The following is a 25019-nucleotide window of genomic DNA, read 5'->3' on the forward strand; positions in this document are numbered from 1 at the left end:
GCATGTTTCCTCATCTATAAAATAAATGGATGACTAGAAGACTTCTCAGATCCCTTTCAGCTATAAATGTTTGTCTTTGGATTTGAGTTTCCTAATTTGTTTAAAATAAGGGAGAGGGGGGAGAGGTTAGAACAGAGGACCTCTAAGGTCCTTTACATCTCTTAATCTATGACCTAACTTCAACTTCCAGCTCTGTTACTTAGTAATTGTGTAACAGTACAAGTAAGCCTAGAATAGCCACTAGCTCTGGAGTCAGAGGATATAGATTCAAATCTCAACTTTAATGTTTATTATCTATATGACTATATTATGAGGTTTGGGGGTGCTGGGACTTTAAGAATGACAAGGCAGAGTTGACTGGAATGAATTCACACACTCAGTTCTTCTCTTAGTTAAGTGGCGAAAAGTTTATTGTAATGCTTTAGCAAAGGCAGGCAAGCGTCCTTAAGGAACCTGTAAGAGAATGAGGATGGTGTCAGGGCTTATATGGAAAAGGTACATGGGAAAGGAATGCCAGAGATGCTAATTAGGTAATCTAGGGATCCAGGTGTCTTTGGGAGCTATAGAAGGGAAAATGTAGGGAGTGTACCATACATTGAGGGACTTGTCAGTACTATGGTATGTGGCTCAAGGGAGAGTCCTTGGGTTGTCCAGGAATAAAAATCCTTGGGCCAGGCACCCCTCTGCCCATTCTGATAAGAGAATGTGCTCAGCAACAAGAGAAAATTTTCTCACAGGATTAGGGGCCTACTGAGAAATTGGGAGGCTTCCAGAGACATGATCTTAGGGCTGGGGCTGAAGCACCTCATGATATAGGCAAGTGCCTTAACTTCTCTAGAACTTAGTTTATTCATCTGTAAAATGTAGAGTTAGACAAAAACAGTGGTTCTTAAACTTTTTTTTGTGTGTAAAGTGTATTGTAAACCATAAGACTCTAAATATTAGAGTCAGAGCCTAGAGAAAATTTAGTCCATCTATTTTCCAAGTTTTTGTTCTTAGGATCCCTTTAGAAACAGGGCTTTAACACCTATTGGGTCACCCAAAGAACTTTTGTTTATGTAAAATGACACCTATCAATATTTACTGTATTATAAATTAAAATGGATAAATTGTTAAAAATTATTTCATAACTCATTTAAAATAACAATGAGTACACTGTTAACATAAATAACATTTAAAAAATAAAAACTATTTTCTAAAATAAAAATTTAGGGAGAACAATGGCATCGGTTTAATTATTTTTGCAAAACTTTTTCATGTTTGTCTTAATAGAAGACAGCTGGATTCTCGTATTTGCTTCTGCATTCGACCTACTGCTACTTGTTTTTTTTTTATTGAAATATATGAAAAAAAAATCCAGCTTCAAAACAAGTGGAAAATGGGAGTAATTCTATATGCAAATAAATGTGAGGTATTGTTATGAAAAGTTTTGACTTCTGGGATCCCTGGGGACCACATTCTGAATGAGAATCGCTGATTTAGCGCAACTTTTAGCGGTGGAAAAATCCCTTAGGATTTAATAATAACTCATGTGGAAGGCTTGAAGGTTTATTAATGGCAAGGGGGGGAGATCAGGGAGAAAAAGTTAGGAAACTGGAAGTTCCTTGAGGGCAGTGACAGTGGACTAGTCACTTGGGTGCTTGGTTCCCCCTCCACACAGCAGTGACCGCCTAACGACCAGGAAAATGGAAGAGGGGGAGGAGAGATGAAGCCTGGACAGAGAAAGAGAAGAGAGACATACACGCAAGCGCACAAGCCACAAAACCCTCCCCAGCCGCTCCCTACGCTCGGAGGGCGTGCGCGCACGCGTACATACGCGGCCCCCGGGGGACGCGCGCGTCCTTCCTCCCACGAAAAACCTCACCCCCCCCCCCCCCCCCCCCCCCCCCCCCACCCCCACCCTCCGGACAACTTTTCCTCCTCCTCTATTCTTACCCCCTCCCACTTCCTCTGCATGCAGACCTGGGCTTGGAGGCCGCAAGCACGACTTGGACCGAACGTGGGAGCCGACGCGCCGACGTTGACACGTCGATGCGTACGCCGTGCCGGCTTCGGAGTGTTTCTCCTGGGCCCCGGCGCCTTCCTTTCCTCCCTCTCCCCTCTCCCCTCTCCCTGTGCGTCGGTCAGTCAGTTACTTTGTATGTCTGCGCCGGCGTCGGTTTCACCTCTGGCTGCCGTCTGCCTGAGTGACTAAGGGAGGCCGAGTCCCAGGCTTCCTCCCAGATCGAGGCAGTCGGACTGCCGTTTGTCCTCCCCGCCAGATGTGGAGATCGACTTGGAGAGGCAAAGTATAGAGACGAAGGAGAGGAAGGTAAGAGAGGGAGCTATGGGAAACATGGGAGCCCCGGCTCTCCGGGAGGTGCTGGGGAGGTCAGCAAAACCAGGAAATTGGGCTCGGCTGGGGGCCAGAGGGACCGAACTCAGCCCTTAGGGGGATGGAGAGAGGAGCTTCTGCTTGCCAGAGTGTCGCTTTCACTTCTGAGCCCCAGGCTCGCCCTCAGAGCTAAGCGCGGAGCTTGAGCTGTCAGTTGTTCCTCCACCCCTCCTCTTTCCCCGCCCCCCCCGCCGGGCTTCCCTTGAGAGTGGTCCCCACGGTTCATCTTGCACTTGTTCAGGTGGAAGAGCCAGGCTGAGAGACGGGGCGTCTGGAAGTCAGTCCCGTATGAAAACTAGGCAGTCAGCGCCTCAGGTGTATCCGCCCCAGACTTGTGCAGTTAAGGGAGTTTTTATTCCAAGCATGTGTTTGGATGGTTTTCTGTAGCGTTTCTGTTCGAAAAAGAAACTAGTTATACTTTCGTTTCCTGCTGTGTGCCTATTTACATTGCTTGTGCTTGGGTCGGAACCATCTGTTTTCTGGTACAGGTATCAAGTAATGAATGCGTGGGTAGGAATTAGTGAAGGAAATACAGGACCTACGAACAGCTTTCTAGGGAATTTAAAAGTTAAAAAAAAAGGTTGTGTGGGTTTGTTTTGTGTTTGTGATTGGAATACTGCAGCAGTGGAACCTTATAGTGAGTAGGGAAACTTAATGAACTTCATTTTAATAACAGCGGGTTTAACCAGGTTTTCCTCTTTCTTCTTGACTTCCCCTGTTGTAGTGAAACTAACAAGCTATCTATTGATTTATTTCCAATGAGAGCTAAACAGCAATAATAAGTATTAATTTAGCACCTATTTGTTGGGCACTGTCCTGAGCTTCTGATGTTGTATGATACATGTTCATTTCATAGTAGAAATCAGTTTCACTTGAAGGAAGTGACCTATTTTACTCCAAGATTTTGTTGAGTTGAAGACACTACCACCAGATTTCTTGAAAATGAAAAGCACATTTCTGATTTAAAGGTACCCAGAAATTACTTCTGTACTCTTAATAACTTTTTCTCCCTACTCTTCACTACTATATTGTTCCCTATTTTGCTTTGTGATTGGGAAAAATATGAGTGATGCTACACAAGAAAAATTCTTTTTTCGAGTAACAGTGTGATAAAGGACTGAACTTGGAGTCCGACCTAGTGACCATGAGCAAGTCACTTACTTCTTCCGAACCTTGGTTTCCTCCTCTGTAAACTAGGAATAATAATAACTGTAACACTTCACTTGGACATTGTATGCTCCAGTGGGATTCTGTATGTAAAGAAGGTCTTATAAAACCATATAATTGTTAGTTACTTTTTATATAAATGTTAGTTACTTTACAGAGTTTTTAACCTTTTTTTATGTAATGCTCTCTATTGTTAGTCTGGTGAAGCCTAGGGCCTCCTCACAATAATGCTTTAAAATAATTGAAGAAATGCTAAATATTAGCTAAAGATTAGTGAAAATATTTTTTTTTTTCACCATCGAAGTTCCCGACCATAAATCTAGTTAGTGAACTCCAGGTTAAGAACTCCTAAACAAAATCTGGGCTTACAGAGACCTGTTTATCTGATTGAGCATCTGCTCTTCTTCCTGGAACTTTAATTTTAGCTTAGGTTGTATTTCGAGATAGGAAACTTGACAGAAACCCGTTGACCTAAAGTTGGCCAAAATAAGGTTCTGTATTATTAAATTGCCAGTATGTATTCTTAACTGCTGTTAGACAAACAAAAACATCCCACCTGCATATTATAATCCTGTAATTAGTGCTAGACTTGACCTACTTCTGTCAAGAAGTAGTTAACATGCCTGTGAATAACCAACTAGATGAGTGAGTTCTTTTTATATTAAGGTCTGGCTAAATATAAATATTGACAACACATTCTCTTCTCAACCACATCTGTCTTTATCACACTTCATGTACTTGAGTCCCCAGACTCAGGTTAGGTCTTTTCAAGTATCAGGTCATGGAAAGAAAATTTTCACCTAAAGTTTGTGGCAGTTCAACATAAATATGTTGTCAGGCCTTCAGCACTGGCTGTTTAGTGTCATTTAGATTTATTAGTGTAATTGTGGATTTTTGTTTTGTTTTGTCAATACTTTACATAGTATTTTTTATGTGATGAAAGGCAACATGCCATAGTAGACTTCAGAGTCAGGGCTATTTGGGTCTAAGTCTTCGTCTCTGACACATACTGAACTTGACAACTACATAATCTACTTTTATACAGAAGCCTCTTGGGAGGCACCATACATTGTTTAAAAGCATTGGAAGATGTCAGTCAACAAACCTTTATTGTGCTAAGTGCTGGAGATATCAAGAAAGGCCAAAAACATTGTCCTGGAACTTAAGGTCAGCTTTTGAGGAGCTCATGTTCTCATCAGGGAGACACCATTTAAATATTTAGATACCTAAGTTATATGTGCAGAATAGAAGAAAAGTACTCTTAGAAGGGAAGACATTGACAACTGGGGAGACTTGGAAAGGTCTCTTGCAGAAGATGGCTTTCAACTGAATCTTGAAGGAAACCAGAGAAACTAAGAAGCAGTGGTGAATAGAGAGAGTGTTTCAGGCAATGATATTGATGTGAGTTGTGAAGAAGAACATGTAAGCCAGAGTAGCTGGATTGTAGAGTGCATAAAAGGATGGGGGGGGGGTGGAGAAAGGTATAAGAAGACCGGAAAGGTAGGAATGGGCCACATTATGAGAGCTGTGGGTGACAAACAGGATTTTGTATTTGATTTTGGTGGTAACGGAGAGCCCCTGAAGTTTATTGGGTACAGGGTTATATAGTTATAATTGAGGAAATCATTTTGGCAACTGAATGGAGGATGGACTGAAACGCGGAGGACCAAACAAGGATAGTAATCTGTTGTTTTCAGTTTAGATAGGAAATCTTAAGTTGATTAAGTTGTTTGCAGTATATAACAAATTATTGGTAGTATCAATTTTCTGGTTGCATTTAAAGTGATTCCTGCAGGGATTGCCATCAATTGATGACTTTGAGGCTTTACTCAGTATGGAATTGCTCTGTACCTTGGATATTAATTTTTTTGGAAACATTTTTGTGTTCATAGGCCCCTTCCACTTAATTTCAGTACTTATGCTTATTGAAAATAACATTTTCTTGTTTATGAACTTAACATTTGTTTTAGTAATTAGTTAGGAAAGTTAAGAGAAAATTGGCATATTGCAGTCATTTAATAAAACACATTGATTATAAAATTAAAAAGATGTTAACTTTTTAAGAAAAGATTTGAATTTTTTTCCCTTATTAGTATTTTATTTTTTTTTCTAATTAAACGTAAAGATAGTTTTCAGCATTCATTTTTGCAAAATTTTGAGTTCCAAATTTTTTTCCCATTCCAGGCAATCTAATATAGGTCATACATATATAGTCATGTTAAACATATTTCCACATTAGTCATGTTGTGAAAGAAGATTCAGAACAAAAGGAAAAAAACCATGAAAAAGAAAAAAAAATAAAGTGAGAATAGTATGCTTTGATCTGCATTCTGACTCCATAGTTCTTTCTCTGGATGTGGTTAGCATTTTCCATTACAAATCTTTTGGAATTGTCTAGGATCATTGTATTGCTGAGAAGAATTAAATCTATCATAATCATCACACAATGTTGCTATTTTGTGTACAATGTTTTCCTGGTTCTACTCACTTCGCTTAGCATCAGTTCATGTAAATCTTTCCAGGTTTTTATGAAATCAGCCTGCTCTTCATTTCTTATAGCGCAATATATTACACTTATATACCACGATTTGTTCAGCCATTCCCTAATTGATGGGCATCCCCTCAATTTCCAATTCTTGGCCACCACAAAAAGAGCTGCTATAAATATTTTTGTATATGTGGGTGCTTTTCCCTTTTAGTGGTCTCTTTGGGCTACATCCCTAGTAGTGGTATTGTTGGACCAAAGGGTTTGCACAGTTTGGTTGCCCTTTGGGCATAGTTCCAAATTGCTCTCCAGAATGGTTGGATCAGTTCACAACTCCACCAACAATACATTAGTGTTCCAATTTTTTTACATCTTCTCCAATATTTATCATTTTTCTTTTCTATTATATTAGCCAGTCTGCTAGGTGTGATGTGGTACCTCAGAGTTGTTTTAATTTGCATTTCTCCAAAGAATAGTGATTTAGAGCATTTTTCCATATAATTATAGATAGCTTTAATTTCTTCCTCTGAAAACTACCTTTGACCATTTATCAATTGTATTCTTCTAAATTTGATACAGTTCTCTATATATTTTAGAAATGAGACCTTTATCAGAGACACTGGCTGTAAAAATTCTTTCCCAGCTTTCTGCTTTCCTTATAATCTTGGTTGCACTGATTTTGTTTGTGCAAAAAAAAAAAAATTAATGTAAACAAAATTATCCATTTTGTATTTCATGATGTTCTATATCTCTTGTTAAGATTTGAGTTTTTAAAGAAAGATGACTTTTATATTGCTGAACTATTTTAAATGTATATCAGAATTACTAATAGAAGAAACAATTATGATACATATTGATTGATCTCCTCAATATTTGTTCCTAACAATACTTGCCATGACCAGGGAGGGAACTAATATAATGCAATGGTACTGCTGAGGTCATCTGGTAGTCAGTATATTTTAGTCGAAATGTCAGCAGGATGTCTATTTGAAGGTCTAATTTTTACAGAGATATCTATCTCTGAATTATGGACATACATGAAGAAAAAAACAACAACTTTGTGCTGAATTTCCTAATAATACTCTTATTATCTACTATTTCTTTGCTTTAGGGATAACTTTTTTCACAGACTTGTTAAATAACATAGGATCCTAGGATTAATATATTTAGATCTGGTTATCTAGTCCAACCTCAGCAGATTACCATTGAGGAAATTTGGGAGCAGAGTGATTAAGTGAATTGCCCAAGATTATGCAGAGCTAGAAAGGATTTAAACCCAGATCTCTAACTCCAAATCCAGTCTTTCTAAATCAACCATGCTGTTTCATAATAGATTCTGAAACTGTGTCACTTTATTCCATACCTGAGATATAAATGTTTTTGCAGTAAAATTTGTTTGAACATTTAGCTCTAAGTCACAGTTGAGCAGAATCCACTTTTAAAAATAAATTTTTATACATATCTTTTGTTTTCACATTACTTATATTTCCTAGTATTTTTCTTCCGCATTCCCTTCCAGAGAGATATCTTTTATATCGAAGCAGGTTAAAGCAAGAGCGATTACCCCTCAGACTGGTGCTTGGTCCCCCTACACTCTGCAGGCCAAGAGCTGAAGCTGCCACACGGTGCTGGCTGGCTGTGCAGGAGTCTCAGAGGCTTTTCGCCCTGGGGGTAAAAGTCATGCACTCCCACTTACTGGTCCCAAAGTCCAGACTGTACTGACCTCTCACTTTGTCCTTTGTGTCTATGTGTTGATAAATCTGGAAAGGGTCACAGCTGCTGCTGATCTAAAGTCCCTCTGGCCAGGGGCTGGTCAGGTCTGCCCTGGGGCTAAAGCCTAGGCGTGGGGCTGGGTTCGGCTCCCAGAGCACTGTGCTGGATTCCTGCAGGCCTGCTGGGCTATCCTCAGCAGGAGGTTAGCTTCTCTGTGTCATTTTGTGGGTTCTGCAGCTCCAAAGTTTGTTTAGAGTCCCCTTTTTTACATGGATTGGGGAGGGTGGAAGCCGGAGCTGTGGGAAGGTCGTGCTTCTACTCCGCCATCTTGGCTCTGCCCCCCCCCCCCCCTTTATAATTTCTAACAGCACAGCATTCCATTCCATTCATATACAGTTATTTGTTCAGCCATTTGCCAATTGATGGGTATCTCTTAGTTTCTAGTTCTTTTCTACCACAAAAGAATTTCTATAACTAGTTTTGTATGGGACCTTTTGCTTTTTTTTTTGGTCTTGAAATATTGACTTACTTGTGCTATCTCTGGGTCATGATACCAATAATAATTTTAACTAGTTGCTTTAAGATTTGCAAATGCTTTACATATGTTATCTCCATTTGATCCTCACAGTGATCCTGTGAGATGGGTACTATTATTCTTATACTTGTTTTACATATGGAGAAACTGAAGCATAAACCTGTTAAGTAAGTTGTCCATCATCACATAGCTATTAAGTCTCAGAGGCAGGATTTGATCTCAGGTCTTCTTTACTGCAAGCCTAGTGCTATAATGTACTGTGCCACCTAGCTCCTTTCAGAGAGTCAGTGGATATGTATGCACAGTTTAGTAACTTTTTTGGACCTAATTCCAAATTGTTTTCCATAATGACGACACCAATTCTGTTCCACCAGTAGTGATTATTTTCCACAGCCCTTCTAACTTTTGCCATTTTCTTTTTTTTTTTTAATCAGCTTTGTCAGAATATATGAGTTGTAACCTCAGATTTGCTTCAGTTTGTTTATCTAATATTAATGATTTTGAACATTTTTATATGGCTATAGACAACTTAATTTTTCCCCCTTGAGAACTGCCTGTTCACATATCTTGACAATTTGTCATTTGGTATGGCTTTTATTCTAAATCAGTTTGAATCAGTTCCATATGTATTGTGGAAATGAGACCTTTATCAGAAAAACTTGCTATAGAGGGGATTTTTTTCTGATTTGTTTCCTTTCAAAATCTTAGTTGCATTAGTTTTATGAAAAAAAAAAAAGGTTTCAATTTTATATAATCAAAATTGTGCATTTCATAATCAAACCCCTATAATTTCATATCCTCTTTATCGAACTCTCTTCCTTTGTCCATTAGTCTGAAAGGGAATTCCTTTCTTGCTCTTAATTTGTTTATGGTGTGACCTGTTATGTCTAGATCATACATTCATTTAGAGGAAAAGGTATGATGGTAGTCTTTATAAGCACATGTTAAGAACAACTGAGTGAAATAAAGCTTGGATAGGAAGGTTGGAGGCAGATTATAGTAGACCTTAAATTTCCAGGTTGGAAGTTTGTATTATATTCTGTACATTGTGCCACAAAAGTAGAGAACAAATAGAAGGATAGCTTTTTTATTTTGTTTTGTTTTATTTTATTTTTTTTGTTTTAGTTAAGGGAGTGATGTGGTCAGCCCTGTGTATTGGGAAATTATTTTGACAGCTGTCTGAAGGATGGGTTGGAGAGTGGAAAGACTAGAGGCAAGGAAATCATTACAATACATAGTACAGGTAAAAATGATGAGGGCTCAACTAAATTGGTGTGAATAATGTGAATGGAGAAGAAAAGATGAATGTGACATACAGTGACAATGTGTCACTGTAGAATTGACAAGACTTAGTAGTTGTTTTGGATGTTTGGGTCAAGAGAAAAGGGGAAGGGAGGGAAAGGAAGGGATGATTTAGAGGTACAAGCATCGGTAAGTGGAAAAAATTGAACATCATATGTAAAAGTAGTAATTGATTTGTAATAAATAGAGTTGGATGTATATCCTAGCCCTGGAAAGTAATTTAGCCTTTTTGGAATTTAGTTCTTCATCTGTAAATCTATAATGGTGCTATTAGAGTACATGGAAGAAAGATAATTGAGTTTGAGATGCTGGTAGGACATTAGGTGGAGATGCTTGGTAGGCAGTTGGAAATGTAGTACTAGATCTGCTTTCAAAGGAGAGAAATTAGAAATATATAGATTTGGGAATCATTGACATAATGATAATTGAAGACATGTGAGTAAATGAGATTGTCTTAGAACAATATATAGAGAAGAGGATGGGGACTTAACTTTGAGGGATAGCCATACTTAAGTAGGTGGGAGGAATGTGAAATAAAGAAGCAGATACTGGAGTGATAAGGCTGGAAAACAAAGAGAGAAGAGTATTGGAGAAGCCAGGGAAAGAGATATTAAGGATAGGAAGGGATATCCTGAAATATCTGATAGCTGTAGAAAGGTTAATTAGGTGAAGGACTGAAGAAGAAGGCATTGTATTTTATCATTAAGATGATATTGGAGAGACCAATTTCACTAGTGTGATGGAACTGTCATACTGCTAGGGTTTGAAGCTTGGTGGTTGGTGAGTCAGAGTATAAGTTTCTAGAAATTTGATAGTGAAGGGGATGAAAGAGAGAGTACTTGCCTGAGGGAAACAAAGGGAGAGACTTGAGATGTTTGTAAACAGAAGATTAGGAAAATTTGGTAATTAGAGAAGGGATGATAATCCATTAATTTGGTCTCACAGAAAGTGGAGACTGGGGAGAAACTATCTAGGAGTACAGTGAAAGGGTTAGCTATGCAAAGAGCATGATGATCTCATTGTGGATACTTTTTCCTTTCTTTTTTCATAACTCTCCCATATCCTGTTTCTCCTCCTTGTCAGAGCTTTCCTTTTCATAATTTTTGTTGGATCTTCATCTATATTTCACCATGTAATTGTGAGTGTAGCCCACAACTGTGTCTTGGCACTTCCTCTATATACTTGCATTTTTGGTGACCTCATCAGCTTCCACTGATTTGATGAAATCCTAATAAAGCTGCCCCCACCCCCAATGTCCTAACTTCCTCATATATGCTTCACTGCTCACTGGAACAGCAGGTGTGTCCTTGAACTCTTAGTTCCCACAGAAACAGTAGGTGTGTCCATGTGATGGGAACCTAGCTACTGCCTCTACCTGCCCATAGAAATAAGTGTGTTCTTGTATTCAGTCACAGTCATATCATCCATCTAGCCCAAGACAGGACCATAATATCTGACTATCTATCTAACTTAACCAGACAGGACTACAATAGCTAGACAGAGGACAGAATGAGCAGAATGTTTAATCATTGAACCATAAATGGGACCCCCTCCTCCATTACCTAATCCCTTAACAAACCCCTCCTGTCTTTTTAATATTCATGATTTCTGTTATGTAATTGCATCTTTACCCTATAAAAATCCTTCTTGCTTTCTCTGAACTTGCTGATTCCCCTTGGAACTTAGCCTACTTCATGAGAGGTGTCAATCTCAGTAAGTGCCTGTGCTTGGATTAGAGGTGGTCTGACTGAATTCTTTGAGATGGTTCCACCACAACACATCATGAAAAGCAATGGTTTTTCAGTGGGCAGAGCCCCCACCTCAATAGTTTTTGGTGTCCCTGGGTTTAAACCACAACAGATTCAGTTATAAAGCAGATGATTTCTAGATTTTATATCCAACTAGTCTCTCTTCTGAGCTCAAGTTCCATAAAACCTTCTAAACATTTTAAATGAGAATTTCTCTTAGGAATCTCAACCTCAGTATGTTCAAAATAGAGAACTCATCATCTTTTCATTTAAACCTGATCCTTTCCCTAACTTTTCTTTATCATACTACCAGTCACCCAGATTTGCAAGGAGTCATCCTGGACTCTGCATTAACCCTTACCCCACATATTCATTCAGTTGCCAATTTTTGTCATTTTCACAGCATCTCTCCAATCTGTTCTTTTTCTCCACTCAGGCTCAGTATTCGAATTCATTAGCTCTTGCCTTGACTATTTCAAGAGCTGACAAATTGGGCTCTTTACATAGCCACTTATTTCTCTAAACTGTCCTCCATATAGCTCCCTGGTGATATTCCTAAAAGTCACTTCTAACTATGTTACTCCCTTGCTAAGTAAATTACAGAGACTCCCTGTTACTTCTAGGATCAAATACAAATTTCTCTGTTCAGCATAATGTACAGTCAGCTGGATTCAGAACTTAATGATCTAGCTGACCTAGTCTGAAAGTCACGAAATGCCTGTCATGGCCCAGATACTGTGTTGCTCAATAGGGATACAAAGATAAAAATGAAAACAGTCCCTGCCCTCTGCCCTCAAGGAGCTTCATTCTGTTGGAGAAAAATAGAAGTTTTTAAAATAACACAAGTATATACATTTTGGGGAAAGGAGAGGGTCCTGGCAGCTGAATGGGATCAGGAAAGGTCTCATGTAGGAAGTGACACTTTGAGCTTTGAAAAAGCTGGCAATTGGGAGGTTGAATTGATAGGAGGTAATAGTTGGAGGGAAAAGAAAAGAGTATCAATAAAACATTTAAAAATTCACAGAATAAAGCAAAAAAGTTTAGAAGGGATACAAACAGGGCGATTTCATTGTTACTGTGTAGAATGCAGTCATGTTTTGAGGCCACCCAGATGTGAAAAAAAGATGAAGAACATTCTTTTTTAATAATTGCATAACCTCAGGGTTTCTGAAAATGGGTATTTCATGTATTGCTCTGCTTTAGTTGATACTTGATTGAAACTGACAATAAGAAAAGGAAAAACTAAATGAAATATAATTGATCACTTAATGGTTCTAAGCAGTATTGATCATTAGAAAGAAGAGAAATGAAAAATAATCTGTGTTTATAGAATGCTACTTTTTGTTACTGTTCTACTTATAATCATCTGTTAGGGTCTATCCTTATATGAAGTTTGCATAACATTTTGCAAATATATTTCAGTATCTTCATTTAACTAAAAAAAAGCAGTATTTCATTATTTAACAAGAAGTTTTATTTAATAAGAAATTTTGTTTTTTAAGAAAATGTTGTATAGAGCAAAACAAGCTAGATTTAGTTGAGACCTGAGTTTGAATTCTGTCTTTTGATACTATCTGTGTAATAATAGGCAAGTTATTAACTTTTCTGAGCCTCAGTTTCCTCATGTTTAAAATAGGCATGATAATATCTGTAGTATAAAGTTGTTATGAGAATCAGATGTAATATGTAAACTGATTTTTAAACCTTAAAGTTCTATGCCAGCTGTATTTTAGATGTAAAGGTCCTATGTTCCTTAGGGTATAGCAACAAAGCAATGGGTAATACCTCTTCTTTAATGTCATTTCTGTCAATAAAATCATCAGTTTCTGATGTTGAACCATTTAACTGTGCCAAGGGCTTTGGTGCCAAGGTCTTTTCTTCCTGGGACATAAGTAGATATGACTGTAGCATCTGTAAGAGCAGTTGTCAGGCTTTATCTCTACAGGGGTTGCTTCCTAGAATGATGACTGCTTACTGGGCTAGAAGCATCACTGTTCCAAAGACTCTTGGTCTTAGTTAGCCAGGTTCTTGATCTCTTAGATCATTTATATTAAGTTTTCTTCTGCTTTTTCAATCTTTTGATTTTGTTTTAATATTTCTTATTGCTTCATTGTTGTCTCATGTTTGCCTTATTTTCACTTTTAGGACGTTTAATTCTTGAGTGAATTTTAACAATTCTCTTTGCCATTCTTTTCTCTCTAATGGTCTTACTTTGTATATCTTGGTTCATTTTTTTTCCGAGTACCCTTTAAGTCCTACTTTGGACTTCCTTTCTTCATCTGAGTTTACCACTTAGGTATCTCTCATTCAGTCAAAGGTATTTTTTTCATTGTATCCAGCTTTTTCTTCTCTTTATTAATGTAATCAATCTCAGTTTCAGGATTAGGAGCTTGTATTTGTGTTAAACTCCCTGTACTCTTAAATGTGGACAGGCCCTATTTATTTCTGAGTGTGGTAACTGAGACCCTACCTTCTACAGGAATTATCTGATCTTGTTTCCTGTTGTGGTTTCAGGTCCGTTTTGCCTGGATATTGGGTTAGGAAATGGCTGTGTAGATGTTGTTTTGAGCCTGTCTCCTTCTGTGGCCAGGGCTTCATGGTTCTCAGGGCCTGACTGTTGCAGAACTTCTAGACTTCCTATGCTCTGTGCTTTTCTGGGGGATTGGGCTGCTCTGGACCATGTCTTCTATCATGTTGGCTTATCTCTATTGAGAACTTATGCAGGATTCTGACAGTCATTTTGTATATTCCTTGTCTAGATTGAGGAGTTTGTAGGTGATTCCTTTTGACTTTGTCAGTGTTCCTTTTGTCTCATTTTTAGAGTTTTACTGGGGTGTTTTTAAGGGGCCCAGTCTCTTTAGATCTTAATATGTAAGCATTTTCCCACACTCTTGTTATTTAAAAGCTGCAGTTATTTTTTTAAGAGTCTTCTGTAATAGTCCTCGCAGAAGTATACATAAGTACAATGTTCTAGGGAAAGTTAACTTGAGGAAGAAGATACAATAAAAATTTATACATCAAAAATGTACTTTACTCCATTATCTTGACAAGTATAATTTATTTTATAATTATTTTGATAAGGTAAATGTTCTATGGCATATTGTATAAAAGTAATGTTATCTCACCAATATGTGACCTCATGATTAAGCCCTGCTATTTAATTTCTTTCAGAAAGCAGGTGAGACTGTCAGGTTTTTTTGTTAGGGTTTATCAAGTTTGTGGATTAGCAAAATGAAATTTAATGAATTTTAACTGGCCACTTTTTGAAGGTGAGTAAAGGAATTAGGAGATTACCATTTGTGAAATGTGGCGAATTGATAGAAGGAAAAACTGAAGTTCCCTCTTTATTTGTAGGCCAATCGAGCAAAATTCCATATACAATTTTTCTAGTATAACTTGATTCTGAAGTGACTGACTTGACAAAAGATTTAATCCTTTGACTATTTGTTTCTGGTCTTTTCTGCAAAGACTGTAAAACACTGTTGGTGATTATTTTTGCTGAGTATGCCTTTCCTCTATGAACTTGCCTGGGCATGCTGTTAATTTCATGTAGGCTGCCCAATGGCTTTGTTGTTTTCAAAACCTTTGCTTTGGGGTTGACTCTCACTAGCCACTTAGTAGTTTGATAATAATAAATTTGCAACTAATTTAGATGGGTTTGATATTTTTATTGTATTTTTAAAATGGCTCTTTATTGCCTGGAAATGTTTTGTAATTTAACTATATAAATCTTGAGTGTAGCTTGGTTGATATATTGACTTCAAGATATTTTTTGTGGTTTATAGTTGTTTTGAATGAAACTTCCCTTTTTATTATTTCCTCTTGAATTGTATTGCTATATAGTGAAGGAAAGATTTATTAAACACTTAGTATAGGTATATTGTTACTATTTGTAGTTTCAACTTGTATCTGGTTATTTACAGAAGCTATTTTGTCTCAATTAGTTTTTTACCTGAGTTTCTGGGATTTTGAAAGTAACCATTATGTTTGTCTACTAAAATGGGAATTAAGACTGTCACATAACATTGAAGAAAGAGGAAATTCTTGCTTTACTCCTGTATTTATTCAATAAGCTTCTATTGTTTTCTCAGTATATATAATGCTAGCCTTTGGTTTTACAGAGGTAATTTTTTTATCATTCTAAATGACTTTTTCATGTTTGTGCTTTGTAGAATTTTTTTTTTCATAAATAAGTTTGAAGGCTTTTGCTGCTTCTTGAGATATAATCATGTACTTTGACATTTTTTTTGATGTGGTTAGTTGTCTTGTGTATTTTATATAAATCTAATTTAGTCATGGTGAATAATCTTTTGGATTATGTTACTTTAATATTTTTTGTTGCCAGATTTATAGTTCAAGCCTTTGAATCAGTAGTATTCGTTAGTAATATTGACCTGTAGTTATTTTTCTTTGAGTTATCCTTCCTTGATTTAGTCATTACAGTTGTATTTGTCTCATGAAAATAGTTTGATAGAGTATATTTTTTCATGTGCAATATATCTATTCTTTAAAATTTTGATAGAATTCATTTGTAAATTCTTCTGCATCAGGGTAGATAGTTCTTTTAGAGTTAGTTCACTTTCATCTTTTTAAGAAGAATCTCTTTGAAATTAAGATCTTTATTTTATGTCTATTAATTTGGTATTATGTATATTTTTGCAGATAACCTATTTCTTTCAATTTTTCATTTTGATGTCTCAATTGTATAGTAGGTACTATTAATTCCTTTTATTTCTTTATTGTGTTTTTACCTTGTTCTTATTTTATTTGGTTACTTTGCAAGGTTTCTTAAAGAAAAAAAAACCTTTTGTCTCAGATTATTTAAATGAATTTTAAGTTTTACAAGTGGGGAATTCTTTGACTCACATATTCCCTGATTCCTTATTTTTTTGAGTCAAAGAAATAAGTAGTTTTGAAAGTTTTACAATATAGAAAACATGACTAATAATATCTCCATTATTTAAAAACTTTGTTGAAACCAAGGTACTTGAATATTCCACAGTTCAATCAACATATTAAATGTCTATACTAAGTTAAACTTTGAGGTAGACAAATTAGATGATACCATTCCATTGTTGCTTTGATTTAATAATTGATTAAATACATGATTAGAGATAAGAATAAAACCCAAGCAGTCTTATTTATGTTTTTTTTAAACATTTTGAACATTTGCCCTTTTCCTAAAATATAAATTAATGGAATTATTTGCTAAATAGTAAGTGAATTGAAAACAAAATATGCTTTCTGCAAAACATCCTTGAGAAAACCTTTGATACTTGAAATGTCATGACTATAAATTTTGAAAGGTTACATATGGATATTTAATAAAAATAATGGAAATTCATTTATCTCCTTTTCTGTTGTGCTTCTGAATTCTTGACAGTATATTACAGAATGTATCGTGGCACTGTCTCTTTGAACTTTCTTAAGATAATTGAGTCATGTAAATTGACTAGTTGTATTAATAAGACTTCAGAGAGAAAGTAAAAATTGTTAATTTTTTTTTTTTTAGTCAGGAGCCCTTGTGACTGTAGGCTATGGATTTAAAAAAAATAGGTAATGAAGGTGGTTAAGGTAAAGATATATAGATAAGTACTGGGACATATCTGTGTTTCTAGGTGAAGTAAATAAAAGAGTCTGAATATTTTTAACTAACAGCACAGGAAAATGAAAATGTTTCAAGATATACAATTTTGGATGCTTTATTTTTATTAGTAGTATATAAAATAATTTTTTGTTACTGTGTTTAGAAGACAAGAAACATTGCTTTTGAAAAAATAAAATGCTAAAATTTTCCTGGTGGGAAAGCATGATCAATGTGTGCATGCTCTTGAATTACTACAATGTTAAGTAGAACTGCTGTGGATGTGGCATTAGGAGTTCTAGAGACACGGTATCATTTAGAAAGATGTCAGTACATTTAGAAATACAAAAGAATATCCTTTTTGTCTTATGCAGAATTCAGTTTCCATTATTCACTGACTGAGCCCTGTGAGGATGTAGGGCCACTTGAAAAGAGTGTATGTGTGTAAAGGTGAGGACAAAAGGTAGTTACCCTTTCCTGAGTTCAAGGTTCTTGGTATGAATTTAGCCCCCCCTCCCTCTTGTTGTCATAATATTTTAACATTTCCTTATTCTGAGGGAATTCTACTGCATTTCCCTAAAGAATTGTTGAGAATCTGCCACATACATTTTTAACTAGTAATACTTTTATCATAACCAATGGAATATATTAACAGCATGTATATTAAAATAACTTTGTGTTGAAAAGATGGAAGGTGAATCTTTATGAATTTGTAATAATTGTTATTTCAGCAGTTGTCTTTCTTGTAGAGATAAATTTATTGGACTTGATTGCTAAAGAAAAACCAACCAAATAAATATCTTTTTGTTTTGTCTGTTTCAGATTTTAGGAATTGAAATAAGATTTCATTTCTTCTTATATGGATCGATCACTGAATGAGTAAGATGGACTTACCTCGTCTTACAGGAGCATTGCGCTCTTTTTCAAATGTCACCAAACAAGATGATTATAATGAAGAATCAGCTGACTTAATGGTAACAATTTTTATATGAAAGGCATTATAAAACACTCATGTATCCACTTAGACTCAAATATACGCTTAGTCTCATTTCTTTAAGATTGAATTGTCTTAGGTTTCAAAGAGTACTCAATGTAAAGATTCTTTCTGTAAGGTCATCAATGAGGTAATCTGCTAAGTAGATGTTAGCCACTTGAATCCAAGGTAAATGTAGTCCTTCACTTAGATCATCACTTTACCTTGTTGGATTGAATCAGAGACAGTAGTAATACCTGGAAATAAAATAGGGTGGTGTGTTTTTGTGTTTGCGTTTGTGTTGTTGTTGTTGTTCAGTTTTAAGTCCTCTCTGACTCTTTGTGACGGCATTTGGAGTTTTCTTGCAAAGATACTACAGTGGTTTGCCATTTCCTTCTCCAGCTCATTCTGCAGATGAGGAACTGAGACAAATTAGGTTGAATGACTTACTCAGGGTCACATAACTAGGAAGTGTCTGAATTTGGATTGAAGCTCAGGAAGATGAATCTTCCTAATTCCAAGCCTAATGCTCTATCCACTGTGCTACTTAGCTGCCTTGAGTTTGTGTACAGACTCACAACTTTGCTGAGTGGCCTTTCTTCACATGTTATATTCACATTAACAATGAACCATGGTAGTGACAACTGGTTTCCTATTCTTTGGATGGGATAGCTACTTTTATGCTTATGTTTCCCCCTGTGTTCTTTTCTTTCCCTGTTTTTTTCCTTCTAATTTTCAGTTCTGAGTTGTCTTTCTCCCTTCATACCTTCCCCATCATACTCATTATAAATGTATGAAGTCATATAAAACATTTTCACATTAACCATGTTTCAGGGGGAAAAGCAACAAACAATAAAAATAAAGGAAAAATATTCTTCAATCCATACTGAGTCCATCAGTTCTCTATCAGGAAGTGGATAACTTTTTTTTTTTTTTTAAAGCAATTAGGGTTAAGTAACTTGCTCAAGGTTACAGGGCCAGTTATTTCTGGGTGTGGTGCTGAGTATCTGAGCCCGGATTTGATCCGGGTCATTCCGACACTGGAGCCAGTGCTCTTATTCGCCGAGCCACCTGGCTGCCCCTAAACAATTGGGGTTAAGTAACTTGCTCAAGGTTACACGGCCAGGTGTTTCTGGGTGGGTGCTAAGTGTCTGAGCCTGGGATTCAATCTCCAGGTCTTCTCAACACTGGAGCCGGTGCTCTTACTCACTGTGCTACCTGGCTGCCCCTTTAATTTGCATTTCTCTAGTTATTAGTGATTTAGAGCCTTTTCTCACATGACTACTGAAAGCTTTGATTTCTATTTCTGAAAACTGCCTATTTATGTCCTTTGACCGATTATCAATTGGGAAATGGCTCTTATTATTACAAATTTGTCTCTGTTCCTCATATATATTTGAGAAGTGAGACCTTTATCAGAGAAACTTGCTATAAATTCCCCCCCCCCCCCGCCCTAGTTTCCTTCTTCCTAATTTGGCTGCATTGCTTTTCTTTGTGCAAAATCCTTTTAATTTTTTTTTTTTTTTTTAGCAATTGGGGTTAAGTAACTTGCTCAAGGTTACATGGCCAACCATTTCTGGGTGTGGTGCTGAGTGTCTGAGCCCAGGATTCGATCTCCAGGTCATCCCAAAACTGGAGCCGGTGCTCTTACTCACTGAGCCACCTGGCTGCCCCTAAAATCCTTTTAATTTCATGTAAACAAAATTATCTATTTCATTTTCCCATGATCTTTTCTATGTCTTATTTGGTCATGAACTTGTCTTCTCTCCATAGATCTGACAGGTAATTTTCTCTGTGCTCTCTTAATTTGCTTTGATAGCACCCTTGATTTCTGTGTCACGTACCAGTTTTGAGCTTATCTTGATATACATTGTGAAATGTTGGTCTATACCTGATTTCTGCCAGATTAGTTTCCAGTTTTCCTAGTTTTGTTTTTCAGATACTAAATTCTTGCCCCAATAGCTGTGATCATTGAACTTATCAAACACTAGGTTACTGTGCTCCTTTACTTCTTTTTATTATGTACTAATCTATTTCATGGATCAATCAATCATCTAGTACCAGATTGTTTTGATAATTACCACTTTGTATTATATTTTGAGATCTGAACTGCTCTGCCCCTCCTTTACATTTTTTTTCATTGATTCCCTTGATATTCTTGACCTTTTGCTTTGTAGTATTTTTTCTAGTTCTATAAAGTAATTCTTTGATAGTTTGATTGATATGGTACTCCTCCAGTATTCTTAAGGGTAGACATTAAAAACACACCCAACAGATCTGCGTAGGCCAACCTGGAAGTCATAGGTGCTTTAAGTTGTAGTTTTTGCTTACAAAACAGTATCAGAGACATCTGTACATATAGTGGCTACTTCAGAAAAAAAAAAACCCAAAAACTATAATGTGGAAGAATCTCATTTATGTAAGTGTAACTTTAATGTAATCAATTTGATAACAGTGAAATGATTTTCTTTGGTCTGTTTAGGTGTCAAGTGTATTTAGACAATTTTATTCCATAAGTTAGTGTGCAGAAGGGATTCCACTAGGGTAAAATCCATGTGGAATTGTATAAATTCCTTTCTGTTAGACTTCTCCAGTCCCTTTCCCATTGAGGATGACTCTTGAGATACATTTCTCATTGTGTACTCTGATCCAGTGACAGCAACCTTCTTCCTGCTTCAGAAACAAGACATTCCCTCTCCTCACTCCGTCTATTTTCACTGACTGCACCTCATGCTCTGAATTCTCTCCCTTTTCATCTCTGTCTTCTGGCTTCCTTGAAGTCTCAGCTAAAGTCCCATTTGCAAAAAGCCTTTCCCATTCCTCCTTAATCTTACTGCCTTCCCCCTTTGACCATGCCAGATCTTTCCGGTATGTACAGTGTATATTGTCTTCTCTATTATACTGTGAACTCTATTAGATGAGAAAGGCTTTTTTGTGATGAATATAACCAATTATGTTCCAAATTTTGGAAGTCTGTATCCAGCTCCTTTTAGCATTTCAGAATGTCAAGTTACTTTTGTGGCTCATTTGAGGTACCACCTCCCTGAGAAAGCCTTGCTGATCTCCTTCGTTGTTAATGCTCTCATTTCTTCAGTGGTACTTGTATCAACTTATTTTTGTGCATGTTATATTTCTCAGCAGAATGTAAGCTCTTTGAGGAGAGTAAATATTTTCTACTTATGTTTTTGTATCCCTAATACCTGGCATAGGATCTTACAGGTTGTAGGTGCTTAATAAAGGTTTGTTGAATTATATTATCTTTGAAATTGTGCCTCTGTAGGCACCATATGTATGGATAATTGTTCACCTTTGACTCAAACATAAAAAAGACAGTAATGATATGCATTCTTATAGTGAACACATACTTGATAGTATTATGAGGCAGCATGATGAATTATGCAGAACTCTGAACTTGGAGTCAAACCTAGGTTTGAATCCATGCAAGAGGAACTTCCTAGCAGTGTCACTCTATGTAAGTTACTTAAGCTCTGTTGTCAATATGTTGCAGTCTAGGGGTGCTAGGAACCCTGAAATACAAGGGTACAGCATGGCAGTCTGCCTTGAAAGAATTCAACCACTAAAGCCTTCTTTCAATCCAAGTAGTAAGTTTATTAAGACACAGATTGGTGGGCAAGATTCCTAGTGATTTTCTGTTATTTGTGATGCCAATGCAAGCTGGCCAGATTTTGACTCTGTGCACTTGATGAGGATGGGACTGATATTTTATAGATAATCTGTGGGAAGATCTGGAAGGGATCTGGGAGTGGCAAGTATCCTAGGATGGTCTGGAGGCAACCAAAGATTTGGATGGGATTGAGGAGTGATAAGTAAGCTAAGTTAAGCAAGGTGGGCTGGGGTGGGCAGTACCTCAGGTGAATGCTAGGGACTGGGTTCCTGAAATTTGTGGGAAAGTTTATGGGCTTTTCCTTTTAGGGGTCCAGATCCCCCCTTCCTCCCATCACTAATTCATCTATAAAGTGAGGATTAATTATGGAACCTGTCACACAAGGCTGTTGTGATCCAATGAGATCCTGCTTGTAAAGTGCTTCACATACTTTAAAGTACTATGGAAATTTTAACTATTGTCATCATTTATAGTAAAATTCCCTTTGGCTTTATTTCTTACTGTAAAGGTCTAATGGTACTAAACTGGTAAGCAGTATAATCAAACTAAGACATTTAAAAACTGTGAAGCTTGGGGCAGCCAGGTGGCTCAGTGAGTAAGAGCACCGGCTCCAGTGTCGGGATGACCTGGATCAAATCCCGGGCTCAGACACTCAGCACCACACCCAGAAATAACTGGGCGTGTAACCTTGAGCAAGTTACTTAACCCCAATTGCTTTATAAAAAAAAAAAAAAAAGTAAAAACTGTGAAGCCAACTTTATTAGTGGAACTAGTTATCATTATATATAGTAATAAGGTACGTCTTAAGTCACCTTATTCATTTAATCATTAAGCATTTTTATTAAGCTCCTGTTGTGTTCCAGTCAGTGAATGATAACAAAGATGAAAATGAAATAGTCTCTGCCCTCAAAGGGTTTATATTTTATAAGGGGAGACATGCATGCACACAAATATGTACAAAATATATTCAATAAAGGTACAAATTAATTATTTTTTTTTATTTTTTAGTTTACATCATTCATTTCCACAAGATTGTGAGTTACAAATTTTCTCCCCATTTTCCGTCTACCCATCACCCCAAAACAGTGATCCCACTGAATAACCCCTCCCCAATCTGCTCTCTCCTATATCTTCCCCCATCCCCACTCCGACTTTCCATTAGGGCATGGTAGACCTCTATACCCCAGTGCCTGTATATCTTATTTCCCAGTTACATGTAAAATAATAATAATAATATATGTGTGTGTGTATATATATATATATGTATATATAATTTTTTTTTGAAACATTTGATTTGAAACATTTGAATTCCAGATTCTTTCCCCTACCTCCTTGTCACCCACCCTTACTGGGAAGATAAGCAATTCAATATAGGTTGTACGTGTGTAGCTATGCAAAACATTTCCATAGTGGATATATTGTGAAAGACTGACTATATTTCCCTCCATCCCATCCCACCCCCCACTTATTCTATTCTCTACTTTGAACCTGTCCCTTTTCAGAAGTGGGTGCTTCCAACTTCCCTCCTCCTCTCCCCCAGCCTGCCCTCCTTTCCATCATCCCCCCTCTCATCCCCTTCCTCCCTTCTCTCCTGTAGGGTGAGATACCCTGTTTAGTGGGTATGTCATTCCCTCCCTAAGCCAAATTCATTGAAAATAAGGTTGACCCATTCCCTTTTGCCTTCCTGTTCTTCCCCTCCATTGTAACAGTTTTCTCTTGCCTCTTCTATATGAGATATTTTACCCCATTGTATCTCTCCCCATCTCCTCTCATTATATTCCTCTCTCACCTCTTAATTTCACCTTTTAAGTATCATCCCTTCCTATTCAACTGGTCCTGTGCCCTCTGTCTATGTATACCTGTACACATACTCACATATGTATTCATATGCCCTTATACCCTCTTATATAGACATATATATGTATGTATACATATATATGTGCATATACATGTACACATTTACATCTACATATATACATCTACATACACACACATATACATTTCTATTCTCTTCAACTATTCACATATTGAGAAAAGTTTCATAAGTTACAATTATCGTTTTTCCATGTAGGAATGTAAGTAGTTCAACTTTGATAAGTTCCTTATGATTTCTTTTCCATGTTTACCTTCTCATGCTTCTCTTGCTTCTTGTATCTGAATGTCAAATTTTCTATTCAACTCTGTTTTTTTCATCAAGAATGATTGAAAGTCCTCTATTCCATTGAATGACCATATTTTCCCCTGAAACATGATACTCAGTTTTGCTGGGTAGGTGATTCTTGGTTCTAATCCCAGCTCCTTTGACCTCCAGAATATCATATTCCAAGCCCTTTGATCCCTCAGTGTAGAAGCTGCCAGATCCTGTGTTATCCTGATTGTGTTTCCACAATATTGAAATTGTTTCTTCATGGCTGCTTGTAATATTTCCTCCTTTATCTGGGAACTCTGGAACCTGGCTGTAATATTCCTAGGAGTTTTCTTTTTGGGATCTTTTTTCAGGAGGTGATTGGTGGATTCTTTCAACCTCTGTTTTGCCCTCTGGTTCTAAAACATCAGAACAGTTTTCCTTGAGAATTTCTTGAAGGATGATTTCTAGGTTCTTTTTTTTTATCATGGCTTTCAGGTAGTCCAATAATTTTTAAATTATCTCTCCTGTATCTATTTTCTAGGTCAGTGGTTTTTTTTTCAATGAGATATTTCACATTCCTTTCTATTTTTTCATTTGTTTGGATTTGTTTAATAGTATCTTGATTTCCCATAAAGTCACTGGCTTCCATTTGCTCCAATCTAATTCTGAAGGAATGATTCTCTTCAGTGAGCTTTTGAGAATTCCATCTGGCAAATTCGGATTTTTAAGGCATTCTTTCCTCATTGCCTTCTTGATTCTCTTTTGTCATTTGAGTTAGTCTGTTTTTTAAGGTGTTGTTTACTTCAATCAGGTTGTTGACTCTCATTTCATAATTGTCTTGCATCATTTCTCTTCCCAATTTTTCTTCCACTTCTCTTATTTGGTTTTCAAAATCCTTCTTAAGGTCTTCTATAGCCTGTAAGCCGCTTATTCTTTTCTTGGAAGCTTCTGGTGCAGGAGTTCTGAGTTAGCTGTCTTCCTCCTGTTCCATGCCCCGTACCTTTTTGTCCCCAAAAAAGGAGTCCAAAGTCAGAGTACTGTGATTGCCTTGTTTCCCTCATTTGCTCATGTTGCCACTCAATTACTTGACTTTTGAGCTTTTTGCCACAGTAGAACCCTGATATCAGAAAGGGGAGCTTTATCCCAAATGCTGGGGTTTTCACAGCTGTTGGATCCTTTAGTTGGGTGCCTTCTCTGAAGCCTCCACTGGCTCTGGCAAACTGGTCACACACCCCAGCACCTCTACCCTCTCACTTTGTCCTTAGCATGCATGGGTTGATAATTCTGGAAACTGCTACAGCTGCTGGTGATCTGAAGGCCCTCCAGCTGGTGACTGGTTGTGGCTGCCCTGAAGCTAAAACCTCTGGCCTGTGTGGGGCTGGGCT

At 37.0% G+C, this 25019-nt stretch overlaps 1 protein-coding gene and 1 long non-coding RNA gene across 4 annotated transcripts in view; one reads left to right on the forward strand and one right to left on the reverse strand.

Annotated features, from left to right (window-relative positions):
* Window positions 1-380: 380 nt before the first annotated feature.
* LOC138153034 (uncharacterized) lies at window positions 381-2100 on the reverse strand. Its single transcript, XR_011166277.1, has 2 exons — window positions 1963-2100; window positions 381-453 (listed from the first exon to the last, which is right to left on the reverse strand). It is a non-coding gene; the product is annotated as an uncharacterized lncRNA (long non-coding RNA).
* Window positions 1882-25019, forward strand: part of ASCC3 (activating signal cointegrator 1 complex subunit 3) — a 373754-nt gene continuing 350616 nt past the window's right edge. Inside the window, exons 1-2 of one of the 3 annotated variants that reach the window (XM_069077160.1) lie at window positions 1882-2311; window positions 17731-17882. In XM_069077160.1, the coding sequence (XP_068933261.1) occupies window positions 17784-17882 (99 nt within the window). In that variant the 5' untranslated portion in view covers window positions 1882-2311; window positions 17731-17783. The other 2 variants (XM_069077161.1, XM_069077162.1) reach the window with 2 other exon arrangements.

This window comes from Petaurus breviceps, unplaced genomic scaffold (genome assembly GCF_028583685.1).
Source record: "Petaurus breviceps papuanus isolate PSGF00001 unplaced genomic scaffold, PetGlider_PUasm1.0 90977, whole genome shotgun sequence".
Lineage (NCBI taxonomy): Eukaryota > Metazoa > Chordata > Mammalia > Diprotodontia > Petauridae > Petaurus > Petaurus breviceps.